The sequence below is a fragment of the Macadamia integrifolia genome, chromosome 14, assembly GCF_013358625.1.
Source record: "Macadamia integrifolia cultivar HAES 741 chromosome 14, SCU_Mint_v3, whole genome shotgun sequence".
Lineage (NCBI taxonomy): Eukaryota > Viridiplantae > Streptophyta > Magnoliopsida > Proteales > Proteaceae > Macadamia > Macadamia integrifolia.
Window position 1 is genome coordinate 9937384 of NC_056570.1, and position 21504 is coordinate 9958887.

At 35.1% G+C, this 21504-nt stretch overlaps 1 protein-coding gene and 1 long non-coding RNA gene across 9 annotated transcripts in view; both read right to left on the reverse strand.

The window, feature by feature from the left end:
* Positions 1–2278, reverse strand: part of LOC122060417 — a 6217-nt gene extending 3939 nt beyond the window's left edge. For 6 of the 8 annotated variants that reach the window (XR_006134394.1, XR_006134395.1, XR_006134401.1 and 3 more), the window contains exons 1-3: positions 2122–2278; positions 1665–1738; positions 1436–1513 (exon numbers count right to left, since the gene is read on the reverse strand). This is a non-coding gene — a long non-coding RNA (uncharacterized LOC122060417). The other 2 variants (XR_006134399.1, XR_006134397.1) reach the window with 2 other exon arrangements.
* Positions 2279–14884: 12606 nt separating this feature from the next.
* LOC122062001 (short-chain dehydrogenase TIC 32 A, chloroplastic-like) lies at positions 14885–17606 on the reverse strand. The gene is made up of 8 exons (XM_042625623.1): positions 16869–17606; positions 16561–16792; positions 16354–16433; positions 16107–16263; positions 15883–15964; positions 15706–15793; positions 15570–15616; positions 14885–15467 (listed from the first exon to the last, which is right to left on the reverse strand). The coding sequence occupies exons 1-8, from the start codon at positions 16990–16992 to the stop codon at positions 15276–15278; spliced, it is 1002 nt and encodes a 333-aa protein (XP_042481557.1). The 5' UTR covers positions 16993–17606; the 3' UTR covers positions 14885–15275.
* Positions 17607–21504: the final 3898 nt, after the last annotated feature.

The following is a 21504-nucleotide window of genomic DNA, read 5'->3' on the forward strand; positions in this document are numbered from 1 at the left end:
CCCCCCCCACCCAAATAAAAAAAAAAAAATCATATTGAATCATGCTTGTAAGTGCAAGGACATCTCACATAAGATCCAAAAGCTGTCAAATTCACTCCTAGTTCAACGGGGGAGAAAACCATAATTAGCAGTAAACGAAAATATTTCAAAAGCACAAGTAAGGTCCATGAATTGGGAGATGTACTTTGGTTCTATAGTAAATATCTTCTATGATTAAATTTTCTTGTCATAGTGTAGTAGTCGTTTTTCTTCTTTTCACAGAACATCATGAGAGAGATGGGTGGGTTTGTGCATTACCTCTATATTTTACATATCCTTTCTTTCTCAAGGGGGAAATGTTGCACCATAAGGGCACAAGGTTTGAAAACTTTTCTGTCTGACTTTGCTATGTGATCATTTTCTGAATGCTTTAGTCACCAGTTTGAAAGGTTAAAATCATCAGCAGAAACCAGAAGTTGAAGGATAACTCCTTTTTTCCTTTTCCTTTTCTTTTTAAATGGGTAGGGTGGTGTCCAGTTTGTAGAAAGACGAATTTATGCTTAAGTGCATATCTTGTGATTGGTTTGACATCCAGTTAACTTAGTCTTCCCTTCGAAGGAATTATAGTTTTAGATACCCTATCATGCATTTTTCTCATGATGTAATTAGTGGGTCAGGAAAATGCCAACAGGGCCTTCACTGAGGCTATTCCATGGCCTTTAAGCACATGTCAAGATTCAACAGCCATCGTTTGCACTGCAACTACTCAATGCTTTAAAGAGTAATGTAAATTCACACCAACATTTAATAGGGGCCATATGAGAACAAAAATCATTTTTTCGCTGATAAAGAAATCGCAAGTCTACTCTCAAAAGTACAGAAAGAATACATCTTTATCCAGTTAAAAACAAATATAGAATGAGTAAACTATTTTTTGCACAATAAAATAACAATAACAGTTAACTGTACAGGAAAGAGAAGAAAATTACATCATCAAATTAAGAATTTTCACAACAGTAACCCACATACAAGTAACTGACCATGTTTCAGCAAGGCCAAATCGAACTAGTTATTTCCACAACATCAATAGAAAGAAAATGGTGATATAACTTATAGTGGCTACAATTTCCAAATTTTCTGTAATATTTTGGGAACTCTAAAGCCACGGGATGATAGGAAACTCTAAGGTTGCATTCCTAGAGGAGCATTTGATTAAGAGGCTATATAAAAAAAGTACTGCCAAGAACTTGAAATGGGTTTTCATAGTTAAGCTAGGGTTCCATGGACTCATGCAAGAAGGAAACTAGAAATTTCTAGGATAATAGAGCAGTAAGTTGATGTAAAATTCTTAACCACTATTCTCAACATTGGACTATAATTGCCTCAAAGCGATCATGATCAACACCAATTCGAAGAAGCATGTCTCAAGATCAGAAGGTATAATACAACTAACTACCCTGTAAAAGGCTCTGGCCAGCCCTTTGCATTGATTTCGATGGCTCTCTCCAATGAACGAGGCCAGCATTCTCACGCCCTGCAATGTCATTGTTATTAATCAAGAACAACAACATTCAAACACTAAGAAGATGGGAAGGAAAGCAATCAAATTCACTATTCAAAACAGGTACTAAGTTAAGAAATCTCCCTAGTCAGGGAATCATCAGAAAGAAGAACCAGCTTCTCACCACAGAACCGAACCTGTCCCAAAGCCAAAATCCAACACCCTAGCTGGAGAAAAACCTAGTACCGTTCTCCGAACCTACAACAAGCAATTTGATGCCATCAGAAAATATTTCAAATCGGAAACCCTAAAGAGTGAGAACTCTGTGACAAGCAGAGTACAATGTCTCCGTAGAAAATCTTGATCTTCCATTGCTTGAACCACTCCATGAACTTGAGAGGATCTTCAACAAGCTCCTTTGAAGTGGAAATGCAAAGCTGGAGATTTACTTCCCTTAATTTCGCCGAATGATTCATATATGCTCAAAATATTTCTCTTGCTCCGTTGAGAATTTAAATTCGCAAAAACAAAATATGCAACGATTGCCCAAATCATGATAAGTGGAAGAGCGAAATTATGATCAAAGAAGAACACTGTACAGACAGAGAGAGATCAGATTGTAAGGATGAGGAAACTCTTACTTCTTAGGGACAATGTGAATCCGCTTGTCAAAACCTTCGGAGCAGTTTCAGGTACCAGAGATGAGAGATGGCATGTTCGGTTTTCGCTTGTTCAGTGTTCAGTGTTCACTGTTTACTGTTTCACTGCCCGGGTGTCAATCCCAAAGCCGGCACTGATAGACCCAACCGAGCCCAGGCATGTTTATGGCCCGACTTGACCAGTTCGATTAATAAACGTGTTGAGTCTAAGCCCGGTCCCGTTTATAAATAGATAGTATACAGTGCAAGGGGTAAGCCCGATGGGCCTCCCGATCGAGCTGACCCATTTACAAGCCTGACTCGGACTGACATATTTAGCTCGACCGTCTATATGGGTTATCTTTAGTTGTAAAGGGAATTAAAATGAAGGAAAGTGAAATTTTCATACTTTAAAATGAAATATATGTAATCAGTATCCATTTGACTTTAACATTAATTTCAAATCATTTCATAGTTGATCATAAAATTTCAATTCACTTAGCATCCAAAATCCTTTGCTATAATATGTAAAATATATTATTTTGGTTAAAAAAAATTAAATAGTCTATACAATCATAGGGGTAACGATTATAAACATTTCTTTTTAAAGTACAAAAATTTCACTTTCCTTCCTTTTAAATTCCCATTGTAATTAAACGGAGCCATAGGTATTTTGATTTTTTTAGGGGGATAGAATAGGGTGTATATTGATATTTTTTTTTATCAATTATTGATTGTAATTAAGTATAATATATTTTTTTTAAATTGTTGATAATTTAATAAAATAAATTAAAGTATCTTAAATCCAAGAAAAGTAAAGACCGTTCAAGATCCGTTTAAGGCTTTATTGGTACATTACCTCATTTAAGGCCTGATTAGGAAAAACCCGATTAAAGCCCGAAATCCGATCGAACTTGAAATGACAGCAACCAAGATCAACTCATTCCTTAAATATGTAGGTCCTGGTCCGAGGACATAGACCCACTAGTTTCGGCTAGGCCTAACTGAGATCGGCCCAGCCCGACCGATGAAAACCCCTTTTCACTCGGTTCGATTTCAATTCGTGTTGGTTCGCTTCAAGATACAAGAAACTGAAGCCAAATCGAACCAGAATCAAATAGGAGCCTATTTAATAAAATACCTTAGTTGTCAGGTCGATTATCCATAAAAAAAAAAGAATACAATTTAGCATCCACATTGATTAAAATATTAAAAAAATATATAACTTATTTGGTTTGGTTTGAACCAACGCTTTTAATCCAAAAACTGAAATCGAAAAAAAAAAATCTAGGTTTTGAAATCAAAACCAAATCGATTTGTTTTGATTCGATTCAATTTTAAATGACCATTTTCGATTTCGGTTCTAAATTAACACCTAAAGTTTAGGTGTGTTGAACTTGAGATGAGACGTATGAGCAAGCACACATTTGTATTGTAGGCCTTTGGCTGGTAAGAAAGGCAAAGGGGACAAAAAATTAGAAGCAAGGATTAAAGTATCGGTATCGGTCGTCGTATCGGTTGACCAAAATTAAGATACGTATCTGAGGGTATCGTATCGTATCGGAGATACATTAAGATACGCTAAAGATACGCATATAAATGGATTTGAAACATCTTTCTAAACACTTTTGCATACAATATTTGTTAAAAAAAGCTATTGATAACATGTATTATGCATAGACACTTTGAGGGTATTGCACTAAGAATTCAAGGTTTGCAGTTGTCCTATAAATGTAAAATCCTTGTTCCCAACCTTGATTTCCACTTTAGTTAGAGAGAAATATGGCTGGCAGCAATTTTAGAAGAAAAACACTCAAAAAATAATGTTTTCTGAAAAAATACCCATCTTGGCCATTATATGACCGTAGCGCACCGTATCGATACATATCGATACTCACCGATATGTACTGATACTCATCGATACATACCGAACGATATATACAAATACTCACCGATATTTACCGATACATACCAAAATGTATATTTCACCTCGATTTTATATTTTTCATAGAGTATTAGTACGTATCGATAATGTATTGGTGCATATCGGTATGTACCGTATGATATATATCGATACGAAAGGATTTTAAAAATTTCATGTATCGTATCGGTGTGTATCGTATCGATCGGATAAATTTAAGATACGTATCGGAAGGTATCGTATCGGTATCGGAGATACTTTAAACCATTTAGAAGAGATAAAGAAGAACTCACAAATTGAGTTTTTTGTTTTTTCTCCAACAGCAGGTTGGCCAAAGGAGAGGATAGTTTCAACTCGCAACCTCTTTAATAAGAGTGGGAGAGTGAATGATGACTCAAAAATTCAATCACATGATCATTTCACACTCCTTTTCTACAACTAAAGAAAAACTTATCTAAACTAATAATTGCTTTCAATATTTTCTGTCAATTTCTTGCCATTCAAGCATACGCTAATGCCATATGCTAAGGCTTACTTTTTATTTTTTTTTAGGTCTTTGAGGTACCAATACTTGGTCTCTGGTTCCCAAGGTAGAACACAAAGATTTTGACCCTTTTTTTTTTCAGACAAATTTGGAGCCCAACTAAGCTTCCACATGAGCGGGTGGGCTTTTACTTTCCAAGGTTTGGGTTTGGAGATGCTTCCTTTTCAAAAGACCTAATCCCTAGTACAAACTTTTCTAGCACAAATCTTCATGTTAATACGGCATGCTTCATCACATAAGTGTTTATTCTATCGTTTTAGGAATCAGTATCAAATCAGCCGTATTGATCGATTCATATTAGTTATTTGCCATGATCGATATTGATTACTATCCTAAATGGATCAGCCAATATATTACAAACATGGTTTTTTAAACAAAAAATAATCTTTTGTAACTGAACCGATGTTAATCGACCATAGATCTGCTCACAGTAGACCAAGTGACAATAAAGAAGTCGTCGAAGATTGATTCTGGAGAGACTCTTCAATGCTTAAGTTAAGTGATCTGAGTAACTAAAAAAGCGTGATCTTTAAGGGCACAAGTAGTTTTCAAAGAAATAGATGTGGAAAGGGTGTATCCAAATGAGGGAGTGTGCTCACATTAGGGATCATTACTTATGGTTACCTTATGGGTATCATACAATTGCCTGGGGACCATGCCCCAACTGATTAATTGATGGTGATGTCTAACCTCCTTTGAGGATTCTCCACTTAGTTGCCACGTGTCTTCCATCCAATAACGGGGTGATTTTAGGTATATCAGGATTCAAGACCAATATGGCCGATAGGTATTGGTATGGATATTAATATCAGGACAATCAATCCCATCACCAATATTGTGAACTAAATTCATGCTCTCTCTCTCTCTCTCTCTCTCTCTCTCTCTCTCTCTCTCTCTTAAGTGCATGCATAAAAAAGAACTCAAAAGCATTCATAAGAAGGGAACCATAGCTAGATTCATTTAACTCAATTACCATACTAAGCACAAGGGACCACCCCCTTAAAATCATCTTTGCTTATAGATGTGGCAAAGAAGACTAGCTATATCCACCATCTTATGGACCTCCCATGCTTTACCTATAAACAACGTGAGAACCGTTCTCACGCCTTTGATTTTCCAAAAGGATCAAACACTTTTTTGGCTTCCCATCTTACTAGGATCGCAAATAGATTAGATTCATTTACATCCGTGTTTTATTTGAACCCCATTTAGTTTGTGAAAAAGAAATTGTTCAAAGAGAAATCATTCAAAATCAGAAAGGCAAATCACATTGTATCAAACATTACTCTTGTTCTTAAAGAAAAGATTGTTGAAGAAAACAATTCTTATTCTGATTGAATTGGTCTACTCTGGGATGGAAGGATTCAAAGGGCTATATATCTTTAACACAATGGTTAATTTGAGGGAGCATCGATGGCCTAAGGATAACATTCCCTTTTTTTAGGTTAGGGATAAAAATGAATTTTCAAAATTATTTGAAGTGACTTATCATTATGCCATTATGAAAAACTATCATCGTTTTGCATATTTTTTTTAATGCACATGTAAAATAACAAGATTTAATCCTCATTGAAAAAAATTATTTTAAAATTATTTGGCATACATCAATAAGAAAAACCCTTAATTAATTTAAAATACTATTACCTATTGTTGATACTAAGAAGGTAAGGAGCAAGAGATGAAAAATAGGTCAAAATGGCGAACGAAGGATATGAAGAAATCTCATATATTGTGGTTTTAGAAATACAAAAAGAGATATATATTAATTGATAAATAATTTTAGTGACAAAATGGTATAAATAGGTCAGACATGAGTATACCATGTGAGATAGGGGGACAATAACCAACAAACACCATTGGAGAATCCATACCAAAACCTATTAATGAAAAGAACCCAGGGGTATATATTAAGACACATCCAAGTTCCTAGATTCACAATATGGGAATTATACTTCTATAAAAACTTCCAACGTCTTAACAAACTCTGAGTCTTTTGATTTTCCTCTCTCTTTCTCAATCAAGGATTTAGTTCTTGGTATTGGTATTGATATTGGTATTAGTCTCGGTCTTGGCTGATACTGATATGATACAGATTGGTATCAGTAAGGATTGGTGTTTATTGGTCACTTTTGCCTATGCTTTTTTTTTTTTTTTAATTATATATTTTTTTACTGCTCTACCCTTGAAACTATGTGGGCAATCGATATGACTGATACAATATGATACTTTTTTTCTTTTCGGTAAATAAATACAACATGATACTTGAAACCATGCTCTCCACGGGTTGAAATCGTCTGCAATTCCGATCTTGTATAATTCCGTGCAATACCACCTTCAGGTGGTGACACGTATATTGATACTAATACAATGGCCCAGATCTGGTACAACTAATAAAACATTAAATCAGTGAAGAGGCATTTAAATCAGATCTGGGCCATTGTATTGGTATCAATACACGTGTCACTGCCTGAAGGTGGTATTGCACGGAATTGTACGAGATCGGAATTGCAGACAATTTTTTTCCTGCTCTCCACCCATCCCCCTCACTTTCCCGAGACAATTCTTCATCCCTTTTTCTCTATAGCTTTGGTTCAGGCATAGGCCCATGTTGAATCCTCACAAGTTAGATTTGGGCTCTAAAATCCCGGACCAAGGATGAGTCAAGTTGCCTTTCAACTAAGAATAGCCTGTTTTTAAATTCTAAATTATTTTCCCATCTCAAGTAAGATCACCAAACATTTTCATACGGTAAACCCCAAAAGAAAAATTAAAACAGATTTTCTATTTTTCATAACAGATAATAGTAAAAAAGTTATTAAACAGTGCAGAGATTTTCTCTCAATGATAACAAATAACTAAGAATTAAGAAATGCTCATGAAAAAGGAATATGCATGTGGCATTGCCAACTTAAAAAAAGGAAGAGTGGATGACTATCCAAAAGTGAAAATCCCCAGTCCATGCAAATCTCATGGTCCACTCCATAATGTAACTTCTGTTAGGAACATACCTTTTAGTATGCTTCAAGTTTCCTAAATTGAAATGACCACTTCTTCCCTACCTCTGCTTTGTTGGTGAGGCTCTTGTTCTTAGACTTAGGACTTCAATCGGCTATCAGAGCTGGTTTTAATCGTGTTACCATGAATTTTGATTCTAGTTACAGAGATTGTCGTTAGAAACTTCTGCCATTGTCTAATATTTTGTTCCATTCGAACATGTTTTGATTTCCATCATTTTACTCGTGGTTGTAGGTTTTTTTACCCTTTTAAGGGTTTTGGGAGCTTGTGGTTCTCCTTAAGTCTTGTTTCTTACATATCACAAATGCACAAATGGGAAATCGAACCTAAGACCGTGCACATATCCACACAATCCCCAATTCGCCCTAATTATCTGAGCAACCCACGGATGAATACAACACTTGTTAATATTTTGTATCTTCATGGCCCAACAACATTCAGTTCCATACATAATTATTAGGCATATAATTGTCTTATAAAAAATTTCTACCAATTTGAAATGAATACATCGATCACATTGATACCATAGACTAAATATTTGGGTCAAACAATACTCAAGAGGCACCGTTTGATAACGTTTTCTGCTGTTTCTATGTCTAGAAGCAGCAGAAACGACTTTTCACGTTTCCATAAACATAAACGAATTTTTTGGTGTTTAATAAACATGTTTCTCAAAATGTTTTTTACAGACATAATGCCACTAAAAAAACCCAATAGTATCGTCGGATACCCAAAAATGAGAGGGTTTGATTGCCTCTTTTTAGGTTTAAATAATTGAGAAATTTATCGGGCACAACAGCCTTTTTTTTTCCTCTCAAATTTGTTTCTAGAAACGATGAAACAAGTCAGACTTATTTCGTCAAAGTCGTTTCTAGAATTATAAATAGGCATAAATTTTGATTTATGTTTCTAGAAACGGGTGAAATGGAACAACTTTGTCAAACACTTTTTAGGTTGTTTCTCTATTTCTGAGAACAAGAAAATACAGAAACAGAACATTGTCAAACGATGCCTAAATATATCTCCCCACTAGAGCCACCTTATTGTAATCTAATTCTTTGTGTAGCATTGTTATCTAATTTATTTCCCCTCATTTATAATTGAACCTAGTTTCTAAAGTTTTCACTTTATCATGTTCCCTCATAATCAATTTTCACCCACCTCTCTTATAATCTTATTGTTACTAAAATTACATATCATATGCTGGTGTACGATGTCTTGTATTCCGTCACAATTTAATCTACGGAGTATGGGTGCAGTGCCTCAACAGACAGGGGGTGTAGGGGGGCGTTGTCCCCTGCTCGAATTCTTTATTTGAAGGCAATTGTGTACTTTCTAGATTAGGGTTTTTCGCTATATATTTATAACGAGGGTTTTTTTCTCTGTAATGCAAGCAATACTGAAAGGTATGAAAGACAAGCGCTGTAACCTTATTCTCCATTGATAGTGAAGCAGGATCTCATCTCACCGAAGACAGGTAATCTTGCCGAACCTCGTAAATTTGTGTGCATTATTTATTCTTGTTTTTCCATTATTTTCTGTATCATTTTAAGGTTGCGTTTCTACACCATATGCGTTAGGGAATATCATAGCCTCATACTCGCCACTTCATCGTACGGTTCGAATTGTTAGATTTATATACAACATTAGATCAACGCAAATGTCATGCCTCATCTCAACCCTGGTGTACTTTATCAAACCTCCATTTCCTAAGTACGCATGCGTACACTGCCTCATCACACATGTTAGTGGGGCCCATAAAACATCAACATATTTCCCCTATTCTCTGCTACATGAACATCAAAAAAGATAAAAAAATACTCTCCAAATAAATATAATATTTAGTTCCAAAAGAAAAAAAATTAAAANCTAAGCTTCCACATGAGCGGGTGGGCTTTTACTTTCCAAGGTTTGGGTTTGGAGATGCTTCCTTTTCAAAAGACCTAATCCCTAGTGCAAACTTTTCTAGCACAAATCTTCATGTTAATACGGCATGCTTCATCACATAAGTGTTTATTCTATCGTTTTAGGAATCAGTATCAAATCAGCCGTATTGATCGATTCATATTAGTTATTTGCCATGATCGATATTGATAACTATCCTAAATGGATCAGCCAATATACTACAAACATGGTTTTTTAAACAAAAAATAATATTTTGTAACTGAACTGATGTTAGTCGACCATAGATCTGCTCACAGTAGACCAAGTGACAATAAAGAAGTCGTCGAAGATTGATTCTGGAGAGACTCTTCAATGCCTAAGTTAAGTGATCTGAGTAACTAAAAAAGCGTGATCCGTAAGGGCACAAGTAGTTTTCAAAGAAATAGATGTGGAAAGAGTGAATCCAAATGAGGGAGTGTGCTCACATTAGGGATCATTACTTATGGTTACCTTATGGGTATCATACAATTGCCTGGGGACCATGCCCCAACTGATTAATTGATGGTGATGTCTAACCTCCTTCAAGGACTCTCCACTTAGTTGCCACGTGTCTTCCATCCAATAACGGGGTGATTTTAGGTATATCAGGATTCAAGACCAACATGGCCGATAGGTATTGGTATGGATATTAATATCAGGACAATCAATCCCATCACCTTCATGCTCTCTCTCTCTCTCTCTCTCTCTCTCTCTCATATTAAGTACATGCATAAAAAAGAACTCAAAAGCATTCATAAGAAGGGAACCACAGCTAGATTCATTTAAGTCTATACCATACAAAGCACAAGGGACCACCCCCTAATCATCTTTGCGTATAGATGTGTCAAAGAAGACTAGCTATATCCACCATCTTATGGAACTCCCATGCTTTACCTATAAACAATGTGAGAACCGTCCTCACACCTTTTATTTTCCAAAAGGATCAAACACATTTTTGGCCTCCCATTCTATAGGAATCACAAATAGATTAGATTCGTTTACATCAGTGTTTCATTTGAACTCTATTTAGTTTGTGAGAAAGAAATGGTTCAGAGAGAAATCATTTGAAATCAAAAAGACAAATCACATTGAGATGCTTCCTTTTCAAAAGACCTAATCTCTAGTACAAATTTTTCTTCCACAAATCTTCATGTTAGTACGGCATGCCTTATCAGATAAACATTTATTCTACAGTTTTAGGAATTAGTATCAAATCAGCCATACTGATCGATTCGTATTAGTTATTGATCATGATCGATATTGATATCTATCCAAAATGGATCATCTGATATAGTACAAATATGGTTTTTAAAACAAAATTAATCTTTCGTAAGGGAATCAGAGCTGTTGTGGATAGATCACCAACGTTGATCGACCATAGATTTGCATATAGTAGACCAAGTGACAACAAAGAAATCGTCGAAGATTGATTTCGGAGGGACTCTTCAATACCTAAATTAATGATCTGAGCAATTAAAAAAACGTGACAGAGTGTGCTCACATGAGGGATTATTACTTATGGTTACCTTAAGCTTATCGTAAATGCCTGGGACACCATGCCCCAACTGATTGACGGTGATATCTAACCTCATGTCACATAGCTGCCACGTGTTTTTTATCCAGTAACGGGTGCTCTCACTAAATCTCTCTCTCTCTCTCTCTCTCTCTCTCTCTCTCTCTCTCTCGGGTTAAGTGCATGCATAAAAAAGAACTCAAAAGCATTCATAAGAAGGGAACCATAGCTAGATTCATCTAACTCAATTACCATACTAAGCACAAGGGACCACCCTCTTAAAATCATCCTTGCGTATAGATGTGGCAAAGAAGACTAGCTATATTCACCATCTTATGGACCTCCCACGCTTTACCTGTAAACAACGTGAGAACCGTCCTCACGCCTTTGATTTTCCAAAAGGATCAAACATTTTTTTGGCTTCCCATCCTATTAGGATGGCAAATAGATTAGATTCATTTACATCCGTGTTTTATTTGAACCCCATTTAGTTTGTGAGAAAGAAATTGTTCAAAGAGAAATCATTCAAAATCAGAAACAAATCACATTGTATCCAACATTACTCTTGTTCTTAAAGAAAAGATTGTTGAAGAAAACAATTCTTATTCTGATTAATTAAATTGGTTTACTCTGGGATGGAAGGATTCAAAGGGCTATATATCTTTAACACAATGGTTAATTTGCGAGAGCATCGATGGCCTAAGGATAACATTCATTTTTTTTAGGTTAGGGATAAAAATGAATTTTCAAAATTATTTGAAAGTGATTTATCATTATGCCATTATGAAAAACTATCATTGTTTTGCATTTTTTTTTTAATGCACATGTAAAATAACAAGATTTAATCCTCATTGAAAAAAATTATTTTAAAATTATTTGACATACATCAATAAGAAAAACCCTTAATTAATTTAAAATACTATTACATATTGTTGATACTAAGAAGGTAAGGAGCAAGAGATGAAAAATAGGTCAAAATGGCGAACGAGGATATGAAGAAATCTCATATATTGTGGTTTTAGAAATACAAAAAGAGATATATTAATTGATAAATAATTTTAGTGGCAAAATGGTATAAATAGGTCAGATATGAGTATACCATGTGAGATAGGGGGACAATAACCAACAAACACCATTGGAGAATCCATACCAAAAGCTATTAGTGGAAAGAACACAGGGGTATATATTAAGACACATCCAAGTTCCTAGATTCACAATATGGCAATTATACTTCTATAAAAACTTCCAACATCTTAACAAACTCTGAGTCTTTTGATTTTCCTCTCTCTCTCAATCAAGATTTAGTTCTTAGTATCGGTATTGATATTGGTATTGGTCTCGGTCTTGGCTGATACTGATATGATACAGATTGGTATCAGCAAGGATTGGTGCTTATTGGTCACTTTTGCCCATGCTTTTTTTTTTTTAAATTATGTATTTTTTTACTGCTCTACCCTTGAAACTATGTGGGCAATCGATACGACTGATACAATATGATACTTTTTTTCTTTTCGGTAAATAAATACAACATGATACTTGAAACCATGCTCTCCACCCATCCCCCTCACTTTCCCGAGACAATTCTTGATCCCTTTTTTCTCTATAGCTTTGGTTCAGGCATAGGCCCATGTTGAATCCTCACAAGTTAGATTTGGGCTCTAAAATCCCAGACCAAGGATGAGTCAAGTTGCCTTTCAACTAAGAATAGCCTGTTTTTAAATTCTAAATTATTTTCCCATCTCAAGTAAGATTACCAAACATTTTCATACGGTAAACCCCAAAAGAAAAATTAAAACAGATTTTCTATTTTTCATAACAGAAAATAGTAAAAAAGTTATTAAACAGTGCAGAGATTTTCTCTCAATGATAACAAATAACTAAGAATTAAGAAATGCTCATGAAAAAGGAATCTGCATGTGGCATTGCCAACTTAAAAAAAAAGGAAGAGTGGATGACTATCCAAAAGTGAAAATCCCCAGTCCATGCAAATCTCATGGTCCACTCCATAATGTAACTTCTGTTAGGAACATACCTTTTAGTATGCTTCAAGTTTCCTAAATTGAAATGACCACTTCTTCCCTACCTCTGCTTGGTTGGTGAGGCTCTTGTTCTTAGGCTTAGGACTTCAATCGGCTATCAGAGCTGGTTTTAATCGTGTCACTGTGAATTTTGATTCTAGTTACAGAGATTGTCGTTAGAAACTTCTGCCATTGTCTAATATTTTGTTCCCTTCGAACATGTTTTGATTTCCATCATTTTACTCGTGGTTGTAGGTTTTTTTACCCTTTTAAGGGTTTTGGGAGCTCGTGGTTCTCCTTAAGTCTTGTTTCTTACATATCACAAATGCACAAATGGGAAATCGAACCTAAAATCGTGCACATATCCACACAATCCCCAATTCGCCCTAATTATCTGGGCAATCCACGGATGAATACAACACTTGTTAATATTTTGTATCTTCATGGCCCAACAACATTCAGTTCCATTCATAATTGTTAGGCATATAATTGTCTTATAAAAAATTTCTACCAATTTGAAATGAATACATTGATCACATCGATACTGTAGACTAAATATTTGGTCAAACAATACTCAAGAGGCACCGTTTGATAACGTTTTTTGCTGTTTCTATGTCTAGAAGCAGCAGAAACGACTTTTCACGTTTCCAGAAACAAAAACTAATTTTTTGGTGTTTAATAAACATGTTTCTCAAAATGTTTTTTACAGACATAATGCCACTAAAAAAACCCAATAGTATCATCGGATACCCAAAAATGAGAGGGTTTGATTGCCTCTTTTTAGGTTTAAATAGTTGAGAAATTTATCGGGCACAACAGCCTTTTTTTTTCCTCTCAAATTTGTTTCTAGAAACGATGAAACAAGTCAGACTTATTTCGTCAAAGTCGTTTCTAGAATTATAAATAGGCATAAATTTTGATTTATGTTTCTAGAAACGGGTGAAATGGAACAACTTTGTCAAACACTTTTTAGGCTATTTCTCTATTTCTAAGAACAAGAAAATACAGAAACAGAACGTTGTCAAACGATGCCTAAATATATCTCCCCACTTGAGCCACCTTATTGTAATCTAATTCTTTGTGTAGCATTGTTATCTAATTTTTTTCCCCTCATTTATAATTGAACCTAGTTTCTAAAGTTTTCACTTTATCATGTTCCCTCATCATCAATTTTCACCCACCTCTCTTATAATCTTATTGTTACTAAAATTACATATCATATACTAGTGTACGATGTCTTGTATTCCGTCACAATTTAATCTACGGAGTATGGGTGCAGTGCCTCAACAAACAGGGGGTGTAGGGGGGCGTTGTCCCCTGCTCGAATTCTTTATTTGAAGGCAATTGTGTACTTTCTAGATTAGGGTTTTTCGCTATATATTTATAGCGAGAGTTTTTTTCTCTGTAATGCAAGCAATACTGAAAGGTATGAAGGACGAGCACTATAACCTTATTCTCCATTGATAGTGAAGTAAGATCTCATCTCATTGAAGACATAGGTAATTTTGCCGAATCTCGTAAATTTGTGTGCATTATTTATTCTTGTTTTTTCATTATTTTCTGTATCATTTTAAGGTTGCGTTTCTACACCATATGCGTTAGGGAATATCATAGTCTCATACTCACCACTTCATCGTACGGTTCGAATTGTTAGATTTATATACAACATTAGATCAATGCAAATGTCATGCCTCATCTCAACCCTGGTGTACTTTATCAAACCTCCATTTCCTAAGTACGCATGCGTACACTGCCTCATCACACATGTTAGTGGGGCCCATACAACATCAACATATTTCCCCTATTCTCTGCTACATGAACATCAAAAAAGATAAAAAAATACTCTCCAAATAAATATAATATTTAGTTCCAAAAGAAAAAAAATTAAAAACAAATATTATATTTAAGAATTAAATAAAACCATATCTCACATGGAATCTAATGATGCTCCACTCATTTAAACATGATAATCCATCACCATATTCTAATCGATCCCACTAATCTTGACTACATAATTTCCTTTCCACTTTAAATATATATATTTTTTACATCACGACCATATATGTATATTTATATATATATATATATATAATATGTTAAATTACCAAAAAACCCAAAATATTACGTCATCGTATTTGTACGATCTACCACCTCAATACACTACGTATGTATACGGTATACGATCTACTCTTTTCGTTCTTCACATTTTTCCCGCGATCTCCTTCAAAAAAGGAGATGGTTCTGAAATCTGAATCTCTCGGCAGTAATTGCTTCAGACGCTAACCAGAGACGAGTTGCTTCTTGTGTATTGGATGCGAGTTTCGATGCTTTCGCTTCGTTGCAGTCTGCGAAGTACTTCCCGGACACCTCTTTCAGTCTTGGATGTGTTGCGACGTAGCAAGTAGTTGCAGCAGCCTGAGATCAGATTCAGGATAAGGTATTATTAATTGAGGTTCTCGATCTCTTGTTTCGATGAGTTTTCATTAATGGAAGTTGAAAAAGTGAGATTAATTTTACCTGAGAAATCGTTTTCAACAGCTTGGAAGCTAAGAAGAACATCAGATCTGAAAAAAATTCAAGATCGAAACGAAATGTCTCATTATCTGAAATTGAAATCGAGCTTCTGATGATCTATTTGATCCAATCAACTAACCTGTGACGAAGCCTTCTCGATCTCTGGTGAGTCTCGTTCTAACTACTCCTGGATGAATACAATTTGCAGTTACGTTTGCGCCCGATTCCTGTGTTCAACAAATACGGAAATCGTTAAAAAAAGGAAAGAAATAAACTAGTAAAAAATCTTCCTATGTTGTGATCTTAGAATAATCACCTTTAATTTCACCGCAAGCTCCATGGTATGCAACACGTTGGCGAGCTTCGAGAGAGCGTAGGCACGTGTAGCATTGTAAGATCTAAAGATCAAGACAAACTTTCAGAAAAGATAGATTTATTTCTTTCTTTTTTTATTTATTTGGATTTCAGGATCAGTCCAGATGAAATCTAAACATAATACAGGTTTCCTTATTTTTATTATCCAGTACTTCGATTTCGAACCTTTTCTCTTTAGTAATCAATTCGAGATAACGGATTGCATCGCCGGAAAACCAGCTATGAACACTTGATGATACGTTCACTATCCGGCCTTGAATTCCTGTGAGCTCCGCCGTTTCGATCATCTTCTTCAGTAGCAGTTTTGTTAACAGAAAATGTCCTGTAAAAGAAGAAATCCTCCATTAATTAGAATCTTCTGAACAGTGAAAAGTGTTTCCTTCCATCATCTTTTTCTGTAAATGTCACAAACCTAAGTAATTTGTTGCAAAAGTCATCTCGATTCCATCTTCGGAGAGAGAGTGATCGTGGGAAAACTTTCCAGCGTTGTTTCTGAAAACGAGAAAGGAAAAACAAATCAAACCAGATAATCATCAGAGAAGAATCAAAACAAATTCTAACTTTTTCTTCCTTTCTGTTTGGACTTCAGAGAGAGAGAGAGAGATTTTGGCTCACATACATGAGGAGATTGAGGGGCAAATCCATGGACTTGAATTCAGAAACGAAGGTTCGAACGGAAGAGAGAGAACTAAGATCGAGAGCCATGACGACGATGTCTGAATCGGGAAACTCCGTCACGATACGAGCCTTCGTTTCCTCGGCGGCTTTTGGGTTCCGGGCCGGAAGGATTAGCTTCGCTCCACGTTTGGCTAGAATCCGGGCTGTTTCAGCTCCGATTCCTGACGTGGCACCTAGCAGCCAAACGCAGGATTAGAGTTTAGAACAAAGAGTTAAGTTCGGAAAAGAGAGAAAATTGTTTAAGCTTACCTGTGATGATAGCGGTGATGGAGCGGAGATCAGGACAAGCTTCGGTGACCTGCTCCGCCGTTGACTTAGAACCAAAGCCGCTTGCTCCAGCGGCTCCGATCAGGTATTTTACTGCTTCAAGCATTTCCCTCCCTTTTATCTCCTCTTTCCGATTCTCTTTCTTTTCAAAATTTATATATTCCTCTTCTCTGCTCTTTTCTTCACTCTTTCCTCTCTTGGAGGCTTTATACTCTGAACAAGACGAGATGGGTTTGTCAGAAAGAGAGAGAAGGAGAGGTGAGCGAGGTGGAGTTATCACTTGTCAGTACTGCAAGTTAGGAGCCGCACAGCATTTACTTGGATGCAGAGAGAGATGTCGGTGAGTCTATTTGGTATTGGAGTATAGGAGGGAGGGAAGGAAGTGATAATGGTCCAGAGAGGGCAAGAGAGATATGGTTGTCTGGTTAAGAAGGAAGCAATGGAAGAATGGATAGAACTCCAGATGGATGATTTATATAAAGAAGGTGAGGAGGGAATCCATGAAAAAACGGAGAGAGAGAGAGAGAGAGAAGATTAGATGTTTGTCACTGATTGTTGAGGGAAGATGATAATTTAAACGATTGATGATAAAAATAGATTATTTTATGATTGAGATTACTGTTAAGGTTGCTGGGGTTATTATTGTCGAAGAAGCCAATTAGAGAAGAGAGACTCACAGACATGAGACAACAGACATGAGGTGAAGAGAGAGAGGGAGAGAGGGAGAGAGGGAGAGAGGGAGGGGATTAGATGGTCAGCAAGGAAGGACCAGGAGAATCTTTTGGGCAGTTTCTCGGCGGGGGCTTTTTTTTTTTTTTAAAGCTGCTTTGCCAGTGGTGGTGGGACCCTTTGGAGTCATAAAGGTTTGGGACTTGGAAATCACATTATACATCAAGTCAACAACTGCTGCTTCTTATAACTGTTTTGGTTTTTGGTGTAACACCAAAACGTTAACAGTACGTATGACCAACCCATCATAACATCATAACAATATCATTCTGATCATAGGGCTCTCTCTGTTCTTTCTCATCCTTAGGATCCACATTCTGTTAATCCACGGAGAAGAGAGAATCTCTTCATCCATAGACCAACACTTTTATTGAATTGAATATGGGTATTTGAAATATTCAATAATAATAGTTAATCCATAGAAAAGAGAGAATCTCCTCACTCATAGATCACCATGTTATTGAATTGAATATGAGCACTTGAAATATTCAATAACAATGGAGTTAACGAAGATTTTCTCAGAGTCCAATCATAGTTTTAGTGAAATTATGGTGAAGAAAAAAAATTCAAAATCTTTTTTTTTTTTTTCACCTCTGAAAATTAGGTTCAAGTACAATACCATAATCACCAACCAAGAGTAATAAAATCGTAGTCCAAAACCTCATAATGCGGGCATAAAAAATGTATATACATAAATTATTCATAAAAAAATTGGTGAAATATAAAACAACTAATTATGGTTGAAATAAACCATTAAATTTAACACAGTATTTATAGGGGGTTTGTCTATCAAACCAGTGGTAAAATGATATATCCATTAGTCTAGATACCATATGTAGAACAACAGACTTTCTTGATCTTTTGTATGATTCCCCTTCATACAAATAAGAACTTGAAAACTCAAAAGAGTTGATTAATACATAGCAGATACATCAAAATATAAAAAATCAACAGTATGTAGCATCTTTTAATTACCCTTATCCTTTAAAAAAATTATGAAAATTTTAAAATACTGACACTTCTTAAGGTAGTCTAGAGCTTCGTACGTGAATTATGAGATAATTATAAAGCCTTCATTGTCTTCATCAAGTGAGTTTCTAGGGCACAAAGGCAATGGCTCATAACCAAGGTTTTAGTTTATGGTATCGTTGCCAGTATTAGTTGTGATCAATATGATATGGATTGCTCCTATGAGGTTGTATCAAGTAGATTTTAATAAAAAAAATCATTTTTTAATCGTACCAGTTGATACATATCAATATCATATAAGTATCGAATACCATCTATACTCTATATGTCGGCCAATAATGCAATGTGTTTTTGGCGGTTAATCGAAAATTTGAATTTTGATTCACATTTGTTTAGGGATATTCATATTCAGTTGGAGGGTACTTAAATCCAAATTCAGATAATCTAGAACATACTCTATCTAATTTAAAAGATATTAAATAAATAATACTAAGTAACTAAAGATCTTCAGGGTTTTTGAAAATTTAATAAATTATAAAAAATAAGGAAAATAGTTAAAACAACTAAAAGACATAGACCTACTAGAAGAAAAATATTTGATTGTACAAATTTGATATGTAAACATATAGTCAAAAATTCAAAATTATGTCACCCCCAATTCATATTCATATTCTCATCTCTAGTTTTTTTTTTTTTTTTTCCTAATGAAAAATGATATAGTGATGAATGATGACTCTCTAATATTGTTGGGAGTTGGGATTCTTGAGATCTGGGTTGAGTTGGGAAGAGAAGGAGAGCAATAAGAGCTGAAGACTGAATACGCCACGGGGGAGAAGAGTAGGTCGACGGCGATTAATGATATAAAAAAAAGTAATGCACAAATGTCGAGGAAAAGGAGAAGAAGAAGAAGTGGAGGCTCTACTGTCAAAAATTTTTCATTTTGTCAGAGTAAAATACACACGTGAGGTTTGCAATTTGCAGATCGGTCAATTCCACGGCCTCGGATTTGGCACTTCCGGCTGGGCTTTTGGATTATAAAATGTTACAACTCAATCATTCTACTTCAAGCACTCCCCTTGCCTTTTACCCTTTTTTCTCCTCTTCCTTGAAAAAGTTGTTAGATTCTCTCTCTCTCTCTCTCTCTCTCTCTCTCTAATCAAAATTTCAAATGCTAAACATACCCATGTTCCTTTCAAATTCTTCTCTAATTGTCATTGAAACTGAAGACTCGTTTTCTTCCTCCTTTTGATGCTCAGTATCATTTGGAAGAGTTGTTTTTCCACCATGGATAAAGATAATCGAACTAAATTTCTAACTTATCTCTTCTTCGTAGGTGAAAGAAAATTCAGATCATTATTTGTAAGAAGGGATTCCTTTAAACTGTGATTGTTAATTATAAGCTTCATGTTTATAAATGATATGGAATGATATATTTAGGACAAAGTTTCTCTTCACCATCAGTGAAGAGATTCCCGTTCAATTGATGGTTAAAATCTATAAAATTCCCAAACTGCCCTTAAGCACCGAAAAAGTCATATCCAACAACAATAAAGGTAGGAGAACTCTCTTCACCGTCGGTGAATGAAAACTATACTTAATTTTAAGTCACGATGTTGAAGAAAGGTATTTTATTTTTTATGATAAAATGTTATCATTAAGCAAAAGTATGGATGCACATGAAATGCATCTCAATACATGTGAGAGGGTGTTTTAATTGGAGTGGATTCTAAATTTGACATGCTGCTAATCCGAACCCTGACTTTTTAGCTGAAAGATTCCTATGATGGATACGTAGGAATTAATCTTGTTTCACCCATCATATTTTAGGGCACAAGTGAAATAATAAAAAATATGAATATTACATGGCATAGAACAAACAAAGTAAAAAGTGAAAGACGACACTAAATTTGAACTTTTAAAACAAAAACTTCTACATATTGAGACAATTAAGATCATTATATCACCCTTTCATATACCCAAAAAAAGTTTTACACTAGGGAGATACTCTCTAGTTTTATTCGACTATAAGAACTTCTGTCTTATTTAAAATTGAATAGTTACTTTAGAAACTATTAAAATAAAAATAGAATCTGGATCCCAATGGTCATTGCTGCTATAGTTTATCATTTCTATATAATAAATTAAGACTAATAAATTTGGGTTACAATCCTTTTTTTTTTTTTAACATCCCATTTGTTTATCACATTGATTGAGGTAAAAGTGCAGTAAGAGTGGGATTTGACCATAACTTAATTTCTTTAGTAGCACATGTGATAAGTTTGACCACTTCACTTCACCAGAACAGTATCTATGATTGTATCCATTATTGATGTTTAAGGCCTTATTATAATTTTATATTCATAGTTGCAGTGCCCCAACCCAACCTGTTCCATCTGTCCAATGACTGAAGGATTTAAGCTATATAAACCCATAAAAAGGACAGACAACTGATCAAATATTGACTAAAAACTCTTCCAAACCTTTTGTTTTCCCTTCCATTGTTGTTTGGATATAGAACTGGAGACCACATTTTCATGAACAAATGGTTTTTCTAACAAAACTGTTTCATAGAAGTTGAACGTTGGTAGTATCGTTTGAATCATTAAGTTACAAACAGTTTAAAAATGATTCTATTAGACATAGTTTTCAGTCATTATTTATGTTTAAAACATGGCCAGATTGTCTTGTGCTTGAGGTAAGTTTGACTAATTAAACAAGAGCCGGAGGGTTTGATTATAAATTAAACAAGAACTAGAGGGTTATCTGTTTAACAGTTTCACGACCAATTTGACTCACATTGGGAAGATAAACTATGGAAGACCTCATTTTAAGCAAGATAGCCTATTTACCAATTACCATCTTAAGTCCTAAACAATGGTAAATATGCACATTAGGGCCTAGGGATGCTGCAGTTCATATT

Coding starts and splice junctions, on each gene's coding strand:
- LOC122062001 (XM_042625623.1), bottom strand. CDS start 16,992: ATGCTTGAAGCAGTAAAATACCTGATCGGAGCCGCTGGAGCAAGCGGC. Junction 16,793..16,868: donor CATCACCGCTATCATCACAG/GTAAGCTTAAAC, acceptor TTTGGCTGCTAG/GTGCCACGTCAGGAATCGGA. Junction 15,794..15,882: donor AGCTTGCGGTGAAATTAAAG/GTGATTATTCTA, acceptor TGTTGAACACAG/GAATCGGGCGCAAACGTAAC.